Raw genomic sequence first — 10,812 nt, forward strand, 5'->3', positions numbered from 1 at the left:
GTACCAAAGAGACTAAGAAAGCAAGGAATAAATGCTGGGAAAAAAAAAAAAAAGATAATTAGTGACCAATAGAAGACCTCATTAACCTGTGTAAGGGGATGATCAGTGTGGAACAGTCACATAACCAGATATTCACGTACTACGTGTCTATTCTTAACTTAAATACTTGACCACTAAAGGTCTATAACCCCCATCAAAAATGTTACTTTATAATAAAGGAAACAAATGCAAAAATTCATTTAATTTTGCTCTCCAAACTAGTTTTATTGAAATTAATTCGCATTGACTTTAATCAGCCGATCATTAGCTGTCATAATTACTGATTCCTGCTTTCTACCTCCTGTCCTATCTCATATGGAGGCTTCTTTCCCATTGATTTCAGAATCTCTCGATGATTCCTTAGCCTCTTCTCTAGTATCCCCGAGGACCAACCAATTAAGAAATAATAGATACTGCTCTATGCTGTTTGTTAAACTTTTTCAGGAAGGTAAGCATTACCTACCCTAAGGAAGTCCATATTCTAAGAAAGTGAGCAATATGGCTTACATTGCCTTGGCATTCCACAAGTACTATAAATCATTGCATTCAGAGTATCTGCTCTTCTAATATCGGTGAATTAACCGATTCATTTAAAAATAGAAATGCCATTATTAGTTAGTTAATAACCTAATTGCTAAAGTACCTCAGCTGGTTGGTTTAATTTAGTCTAACAAATATATACATATATAATCACTGCATGATTTCAACAACCACTTTTATTAAATAAAAACACTAACAACAGAAGTTCTCACTTCATCTCTTCCACCTGGCCACTCTATTACAAACATGAAGACCAAATGTTTATTCCAGATGTACAAGTACCAGTAAGTACAAAAAGTATCTGATGGTTTGCTTATTCCTTTAATTTGTATAGGAGGTCTTCTGAGGCCTAAGTTCATGTGTTATAACATAGGAACTCATCTAATAGGCAATACATTGAACCTTTGGTTGTATAAAAAACAATGAGCAAATAACTTTAAACTACTTTTCAGTGGTGTTTGATCCTAGATTTTGAACATTTGAAACAGTTGATTCATTATCACTTACTCAGTAGGTAATCATAGCTAAATCTAACCTTAAGAGGACTGAATTTACCCCAAAGTTCATGTACATTTATGAGAGCAAAATAAATACATTCAGTTATTTGCATCATTGTTAGGACAAACAATGATTCTGGAGAAGAGAAATGATACTGATAGAATGCTTAATTATAAAAGAAAAGCATATCAACTCCAACTAAAGGCCAGTTTTAGAAAGCCTGCCTTCTACTTGATTTCGAAAACCACAATTAGAAATAAGTCAGGAAGAATGAAAAGTAAAGGCGGAGAAAAAGTTATGACTTGGGTTATACTAACCTTTTTTTTTTTTTTTAATTTTGGCATTTGTATGGCTAAACTTACATAGAAAATATTGGAATAAATATTCATTCTAAAAAATATTATTCTTAGAAACACTTATTCATGTACTAAAAAGGATAACTGGGAAGAAAACAGAGGAGATGGTCACATGGGAATTCTCTATCAATAGATCTACTGATTCTAATAATATCCCAGCCTTAACTTTTGACTTGAAAAGCTTTGCAAGTGCTGAAGCTGAAAAAAATGACCATTAGGTATACCAAGAGAGCATTCTAAACAATACTGAAATGATTAAAGTAATTAATTATTCATTACTTACAAAAGTTGTGTTTTCCAATAATAATGTGGTAGTATTTGTTTCTATATTCAGTTTAATGACATGTCCATTCTCGCTTTTATACACCACATCTGTATCTGCAACAAAAAGATATTAACAATTGACAAACACATTGACTAGGTTAATATGAGTGTAGAGGAGACAATGGGCATTATAAACAGACACATTAGAACAATCACTGTTAGCCTTTAATAACCTGAGCAGATTTCTGTACTTAGCTCTCATTAATCCTCTTCAGGAAGCCCACCCAGCACATGGTCTACTGTACAATGAAAACAGTGTTAGTGACAGGGTCACTCAGATTCTTGGTTGAACAAATGAAAAGTAATTAAAACATGGGCAACTGATGCCCATTCTAAGATGAGAAATAAGGGACAGAGAAATGCCTCCCATTTCCGAAGCTGTTACTAATTAGTGATCTAGGTAAACTTTCAACGAGGCTGCCAGTTAAACATAACTGGACACAATTCTGAGACTATCATATGAAGCACGTTCATGCAGACTTTTTCACAAACCCAGTCCTACCACCGCTCAATTGCCACTCAACCTCTTTCTCCCTTGGGTTTGGAACTGTGCCTCCGGTATTTCGTCTGGATTGTGTGACCACTGGTCAAAATCTCTGAGACTGTATGTGTCCGTTGTATCCACTTTTTTCAACTTTAAAGAGAATGATGTTTTCAGTGTAAATAATTGCATTTCGTCTGGACAGCTGTTAATTTTAAATATGTTTGAGTTCAATTCAGCCACATTTATCAGGAAATTAACTCATATGAAGAATACCATAGACTGCAAATACCAACCTGAGACAAGCTGCCAGAAAGGATATTCAGGAGTTAAAAAAAGAAAGATATCTGTATCTACATAAAAGCTATATAAATAATAGATATATTATACATACATTTATGTGATTAGATAAAAGGGAAGATACCCAAATAAAAGCAGTCTTGAGTGCTTTCTTTTTGTTTTTTGTTTTTTGTGCATTTTGTTTTGTCGATGATTTCCTATGCTGTGCTAAAGCTTCCAGGTTTAATTAGCTCCCATTTGTTTATTTTTGCTTTTGTTTTCCTTGCTTTAGGAGACAGATCCAAAAAATATTGCTGTGATTTATGTCAAAGAGTGTTCTGCCTAGGTACTTTCCTAGGAGTTTTATGGTGTCGTGTTTTATATTTAGGTCTTTAATCCACTTTGAGTTTATATTTGTACATAATTTTGTATATAGTGTGGGAAAATGTTCTAAATTCACTATTTTACATATAGCTGGCCAGTTTTCCCAGCACCACTTATTGAAGACATTGTCTTTTCTCCATTGTATATTCTTGCCTCCTTTGTCATAGATTAATTGACCATAAATATGTGGATTTATTTCTGGGCTCTCTATTCTGTTCCACTGATGTCTGCCTTTTGATGATGCACTTCTTTTTAAATTTAATAATCTTAAAGAATGTTTCATGTCAGTACACATGTGACTACCTCATTCTTTTAACAGTTGCACAGCGTTCTATTCATGACAATGACATCATTCCTTTATCACACACCTGTTGTTGAATATTTTTCAACATAGAAAATAGTTCCAGTAAAATACTTTTTTTTTTTTTTTAACATCTTCACTGGAGTATAATTGCTTTACAATGCTGTGTTAGTTTCTACTTTATAACAAAGTGAATCAGCTATACATATACATATATCCCCATATCTCTTCCTCTTGTGTCTCCCTCCCTCCCATCCTCCCTATCCCACCTCTCTAGGTGGTCACAAAGCACCGAGCTGATCTCCCTGTGCTATGCAGCTGCTTCCCACTAGCTACCGGTTTTACATTTGATAGTGTATATATGTACATGTCACTGTCTCACTTTGTCCCAACTTACCCATCCCCCTCCCCGTGTCCTCAAGTTCATTCTCTAGTACGTCAGCATCTTTATTCCCGTCCTGGCCCTAGGTTCTTCATGAACATTTTTTTTTTAATTCCATATATATGTGTTAGCATACAGTATTTGTTTTTCTCTTTCTGATTTACTTCACTCTGTATGACAGACTCTAGGTCCATCCACCTCACTGCAAATAACTCAGTTTCGTTTCTTTTTATGGCTGAGCAATATTCCATTGTATATATGTACCACATCTTTTTTATCCATTCATCTGTCGATGGACACTTACGTTGCTTCCATTTCCTGGCTATTGTAAATAGAGCTGTAATGAACACTGTGGTACATGACTCTTTTTGAATTATGGTTTTCTCAGGGTATATGCCCAGTAGTGAGATTGCTGGGTCATATGGTAGTTCTATTTTTAGTTTTTTAAGGAATCTCCATATTGTTCTCCATAGTGGCTGTATCAGTTTACATTCCCACCAACAGTGCAAGAGGGTTCCCTTTTCTCCACACCCTCTCCAGCATTTATTGTTTGTAGATTTTTTTTGATGATGGCCATTCTGACCGGTGTGAGGGGATACCTCACTGTAGTTTTAATTTGCATTTCTCTAACGATTAGCGATGTTGAGCATCCTATCATGGGTTTGTTGGCAATCTGTATATCTTCTTTGGAGAAATGTCTATTTAGGTCTCCTGTCCATTTTTGGATGGGGTTGTTTGTTTTTTTTTATATTGAGCTGCATGGGCTGCTTGTAAATTTTGGAGATTAATCCTTTGTCAGTTGCTTCATTTGCAAATATTTTTTTCCCATGTTGAGGGTTGTCTTTTGCTCTTGTTTATGGTTTCCTTTGCTGTGCAAAAGGTTTTCTATTTCATTAGGTCCCATTTATTTATTTCTGTTTTTATTTCCATTTCTCTAGGATGTGGGACAAAAAGGATCTTGCTGTGTGTGATATTTGTTATAGAGTGTTCTGCCTATGTTTTCCTCTAAGAGTTTGACAGTGTCTGGCCTTACATTTAGGTCTTTAATCCATTTTGAGTTTATTTTTGTGTATGGTTTTAGGGACTGTTCTAATTTCATTCTTTTACAGGTAGCTGTCCAGTTTTCCCAGCACCACTTATTGAAGAGGCTGTCCTTTCTCCATTGTATATTCTTGCCTCCTTTACCAAAAATAAGGTGACCATATGTGCGTGGGTTTATCTCTGGGCTTTCTATCCTGTTCCATTGAGCTATATTTCTGTTTTTGTGCCAGTACCATACTCTCTTGATTACTGTTGTCTTGTAGTGTAGTCTGAAGTCCAGGAGCCTGATACCGCCAGCTCCATTTTTCTTTCCCAAGATTGCTTTGGCTCTTCAGGGTCTTTTGTGTTTCCATACAAATTGTGAAATTTTTTGTTCTAGTTCTGTGAAAAATGCCATTTGTATTTTGATAGGGATTGTATTGAATCTGTAGATTGCTTTGGGTAGTATAGTCTTTTTCACAATGTTGATTCTTCCAATCCAAGAACATGGTATATCTCTCCATCTCTTTGTATCATCTTTAATTTCTTTCACCAATGTCTTATAATTTTCTGTATACAGGTCTTTTGTCTTCTTAGGTAGGTTTATTCCTAGGTATTTTATTCTTTTTGTTGCAATGGTAAATGGAGTGTTTCCTTAATTTCTCTTTCAGATTTTTCATCATTAATGTATAGGAATGCAAGAGATTTCTGTGCATTAATTTTGTATTCTGTTACTTTCCCAAATTCATTCATTAGCTCTAGCAGTATTCTGGTAGCATCTTTAGGATTCTCTATGTATGGTATCATGTCATCTGCAAACTGACCGTTTTACTTCTTCTCCAATTTGGATTCCTTTTATTTCTTTTTCTTCTCTGATTGCTGTGGTTAAAACTTCCAAAACTATGTTGAATAATAGTAGTGAGAGTGGACAACCTTGTCTTGTTCCTGATCTTAAAGGAAATGGTTTCAGTTTTTCACCATTGAGAACAATGTTGGCTGTGGGTTTGTCATATACGGTCTTTATTATGTTGAGGTAAATTCCCTCTGTGCCTACTCTCTGGAGGGTTTTTATTATAAATGGATGTTGAATTTTGTCAAAAGCTTTTTCTGCATCTATTGAGATGATCATATGATTTTTCTCCTTCAGTTTGTTAATATGGTTTATCACATTGATTTATTTGCATATATTGAAGAATCCTTGCATTCCTGGGATAAACCCCACTTGATCATGGTGCATGATACTATTAATGAGCTGCTGGATTCTGTATGCATATATTTTGTTGAGGTTTTTTGCATCTATGTTCATCAGTGATATTGATCTGTAGTTTTCTTTCTTTGTGACATCTTTGTTGGTTTTGGTACCAGGGTGTTGGTGGCCTCATAGAAGGAGTTTGGGCGTGTTCCTTCGTCTGCTTTATTTTGGAAGAGTTTGAGAAGGATATGCATTAGCTCTTCTCTAAATGTTTGATACAATTGACCTGTGAAGCCATCTGGACCTGGGCTTTTGTTTCTTGGAAGAGTTTTAATCACACTTTCAATTTCAGTGCTTGTGATTGGTTGTTTCATATTTTCTATTTCTTCCTTGTTCAGTGTTGGGAAGGTTGTGCTCTTCTATGAATTCGTCCATTCCTTCCAGGTTGTCCATTCGATCGGCATATAGTTGCTTGTAGTAATCTCTCATGATCCCTTTGTATTTCTTCAGTGTCGGTGTTACTTCTCCTTTTTCATTTCTAATCCTGCTGAGTTGAGTCTTCTCCCTTTTTATCTTGGTGAGGCTGGCTAATGGTTTATCAATTTTGTTTATATTCTCAAAAAACCAGATTTTAGTTTTATTGTTCTTTACTATCATTTCCTTCATTTCTTTTTCATTTATTTCTGATCTGATCTTTACGATTTCTTTCCTTCTGCTAACTTTGTGGGGTTTTTTTTGTTGTTCTTTCTCTAATTGCTTTAGGTGTAAAGTTAGGTTGTTTATTTGAGATTGTTCTTGTTTCTTGAAATAGGATGTATTGCTATAAACTTCCCTCTTAGAACTGCTTTTGCTGCATCCTATAGGTTTTGGGTCATCATGTTTTCATTGTCATTTGTTTCTAGATATTTTTTGATTTCCTCTTTGATTTCTTCAGTGATCTCTTGGTTATTTACTAGTGTATTGTTTACCCTTCATGTGTTTGTAATTTTTACAAATTTTTGCTGTAATTGATATCTAGTCTCATAGTGTTGTAGTTTGAAAAGATACTTGAAACAATTTCAATTTTCTTAAATTTACCAAGTCTTGATTTGTGACCCAAGATATGATTTATCCTGGAGAATGTTCCATGAGCACTTGAGAAGAAAGTGTAATCTGTTGTTTTTGGATGGAATGTCCTATAAATATCAATTCAGTCCACCTTGTTTAATGTATCATTTAAAGCTTGTGTTTCCTTATTTATTTTCATTTTGGATGATCTGTCCATTGGTGAAAGCGGGGTGTTAAAGTCCCCTACAACGATTGTGCTACTGTCAATTTCCCCTTTTATGGCTGTTAGCATTTGCCTTATGTATTGATGTGCTCCTATTTTGGGTGCATAAATATATACAATTGTTATATCTTCTTTTTGGATTGATTCCTTGATCATTTTGTAGTGTCCTTCTTTGTCTCTTATAATAGTCTTTATTTTAGAGTCTATTTTGTCTGATATGAGAATTGTTCCTCCAGTTTTCTTTTGATTTCCATTTGCATAGAATATCCTTTTCCACCCCATCACTTTGAGTCTGTATGTGTTCCTAGGTCTGAAGTGGGTCTCTTGTCAACAGCATATATATGGGTCTTGTTTTTGTATCCGTTCAACCAGTCTATGTCTTTTGGTTGGAGCATTTAATGCATTTACATTTAAGGTAATTATCGATATGTATGTTCCTATTACCATTTTCTTAATTGTTTTGGGTTTGTTATTGTAGGTCTTTTCCTTCTCTTGTGTGTCCTGCCTAGAGAATTTCTTTTAGCATTTGTTGTAAATCTGGTTTGCTGGTGCTGAATTCTCTTAGCTTTCGGTTGTCTGTAAAGGTTTTAATTTCTCTGTCGAATCTGAATAAGATCCTTGCTCAGTAATCTTGGTTGTAGGTTTTTCCCTTTCATCTCTTTACATTTAATTGTCTTAAAGTAAATTTCATTGGATAATTATTTAGACTTGAAAAACATCTATAGAGATTTGAGATTTATAAATCCCTTTGGATCTGTACTCCTGCAAATTTTACTATTAGACTTTCAATGTTGCATTAGTGGGAGAAACCTTTTTTTGTTTTAATTCAGCTGTAACTCTCCAGGTTAATATTTAATACAGATTTCTGCATGAATTATTTTAAAAGCATCTAATATCTGCCTTTATTAACTCTCTTTAATTTTTTCTGGTCTTTAAAATCTGGTCTTCTGTGTGTCATATTTATCCTACTTTACTGTTTGACTTATAATCACTAGTGGAATCTCCCAGTTTTGAAACTCCTAATATTGTATTAATAAATTAATTTCTGGAAATATATTTTAAAACTGTCACCTCATATTTTGCTTAATATGAGGTATTGAAATATGAGTGAATAAGATCAATGAGTAAAGTGCATTAACACAAGAAGATTAAGGTAGGTGTACTTGAAACATTCTTAAAACACTGTATTATGCATGTCTATACAGTACTTTGATTAAATAATCTTTCTTCCTTTTCAGCTCATTGAACATTAAGAGTCAATTATCCTGAACATATATTCAGTCAGGTTTTTTTTGAAAAAAAAAAAAAAGAAAAGATGTGACAAGATAGAATCACCGTCATGCCCCTCCATCTTGAGCTATAAGAATGTAATGATACTTTTAGTGTCTACCCCACACCATCCAAACTTCTGACATTTCTGTCCAATTCCTTTTTCCATAATTTGTCTAGCAAAAGGAAAACCGGTACCATATCCTAGTTTAAGTTCTTTCCAGTAAAGGCAACGTTTTATTTTATACCTAGTCCACTCAAAGCAGGCAGTAATGGACTTCACATTCCAGTCTGCTGCTGAAATTGAGAACTGAGGCCTCTGCATCCACCCCAACTGTCAGGACCTACATCCTTAAGATTTCACTTTTACTTCTTGCCCATGAAGACAAGACTGTAACTCAGTACAAAACTTAATTTTTTTTCATAAACTTGCTGAAAAGTAATTTATCTGAACCATAAGCTCCTAAAACTGAGCAGATTTCTAAATTATCAAACAACTGTTAACTTAAGGGTCACCTCAAGTTGCTTGCCTCTCTGTGTGCACCCCTCCTAGGCCATTACATCATGAAATGCACCCATCTTCGATCATACCCTCACACTGAAATACCTGTCTTAACAATTCACATCTAGATTTCCAGCCCTATACACAACCCCCAACCCACCCCACCAATCTCTCCTTCTGGACCTACAAAGACTATCAAAATGTTGTTCTCCCTGACTGCAATAGGTAATAAACTCAGCTTTGCATAACAGGTTATTCTGGGTGTTGACAGCTGACAAAATTCACCTCCCATGAATATCAATATAAAGTCACCTTATTTTTTAATGTTATTATTGGTAATGTAATGATGCATTAATTTTGACATTTGCTTTTAATGTTTCAAAATTAAATCTATCATCTATCTGTGGAGAGAATTTTCAAAAAGTGGAAAAAATCTTGGCAAATTGGTTGTTTGAAACATTTTAATACAAACATGATTTTTGTCTGAAAAACTTACTTTTAACATATCTAAAATAAAAATTCTATAGCATCCATTTTTTAAAATTCACACTCAAACTGAAAATATTAGAAAAAACAGTAAAACAAAATAATGAAATGATAATCACTGAAAATGTTCAAATAAATTTAGGAAGAATTTGTTAAATATCAAGTTAAGATTTAATCATTATTTAAAGATATCAGTGGTAAATCTAGACTATGAGCTAATCATAGTTGAAACACAGCAGGCCTTTACCCATCTCTCCTAAAACACTGTTCACAACTATATAGAAAATTTTCTCACTTTTTAAGGAACCCCAGGCTCCATATATTTACCTGAGAAAATTGAGGCCATCTGAAATGGCTTAGTTGTGCTTTTTGTCTACCTCAAAATCTCATTCCATGTACACTCTTCCGTTCCCCCAGACTTCTGCAAAGCGGTGATCTTTCTCTTTTGAAAGGCAAAAAAGCTGTTTTGTAGCCAAATCAGTATGCTCCGTGCTTTTAAATATCTTTGATTTCTGATATTTCTTAAATATCTACCTCTTGCCATTTACTTGTACTTTTCATGTTGTATATTTCTTCTCTATATTAAAAAATAATAATAATAATCACCCTCATTCAGTTCTTTTGCTCTCTCCCAGGCTTTTGTCCATTCATAATAAGCCTCAGTAAACCTTTTGTACAAGGGGTTTCAGCCTTATCCTGTGTGTCCACCATACATGCAATTCTCCGTATCTCCCTGAAGCACAGATGCAGTCCTCACTCTCCTGAAATAGCAAACTGCCAACATCAACACTGACCTGTGATAACCAAATCTAATGTGCTTTTTCTGCACGCTTAGTCCCCACCGCACTCAACTTTGCAGTCTGTGACAATTACAATGAACAGAAGGATTTTGAAATCTTTTCTTGCCTTTGAAGCATTACCTTGTCCTGGAATCCTTTCTTCAAAACTTTCTATACGTTCTACTCATCCAATTGCTATCTAAACAAAGACATACTCCAAAGCTCAATTCTGAGCTTTTTTTTTTCCAGCTGCTATTTTCTAACTGGTCATTTCTACTCAGACCTACCTACATTGATTCTTTTTTTTTTCTTTACTTTTTAAAAATTTATTTATTTTTACGGTAGGTCATTGTTGGTTATCTATTTTAAATATAGCAGTGTGTACATGTCAATCCTAAACTCCCTATCTATCCCTCCCCTACCCTTCCCCCGCCCTGGTAACCAGAGGTTCATTCCCTAAATGTCCTCGGACAGATGAATGGATAAAGAAGACGCAGTACATATATACAATGGAATATTACTCAGCTGTTAAACAGAATGAAATTATGCCATTTGCAGCTATATGGATGGACCTGGAGATGATCATACCAAGTGAAGTAAGTCAGACAAAGACAAATATCCTGTGATAATCACTTATATGCAGAATCTTAAAAAAAATGATACAAATGAACTTATTTGCAAAACAGAACAAACTCACAGACTTAGAGAAT

At 34.5% G+C, this 10,812-nt stretch overlaps 1 protein-coding gene across 1 annotated transcript in view; it reads right to left on the reverse strand.

Annotated features, from left to right (window-relative positions):
• The window catches only part of DPP10 (dipeptidyl peptidase like 10), a 662,859-nt gene that overhangs the window by 354,661 nt on the left and 297,386 nt on the right, over nt 1–10,812 (reverse strand). The window contains exon 4 of the mRNA XM_065880921.1: nt 1,717–1,811. Coding sequence (XP_065736993.1) covers nt 1,717–1,811 — 95 coding nt within the window. The remainder of the gene's footprint in view (nt 1–1,716; nt 1,812–10,812) is intronic.

This window comes from Phocoena phocoena, chromosome 7 (genome assembly GCF_963924675.1).
Source record: "Phocoena phocoena chromosome 7, mPhoPho1.1, whole genome shotgun sequence".
NCBI classification, from domain to species: Eukaryota; Metazoa; Chordata; class Mammalia; order Artiodactyla; family Phocoenidae; genus Phocoena; species Phocoena phocoena.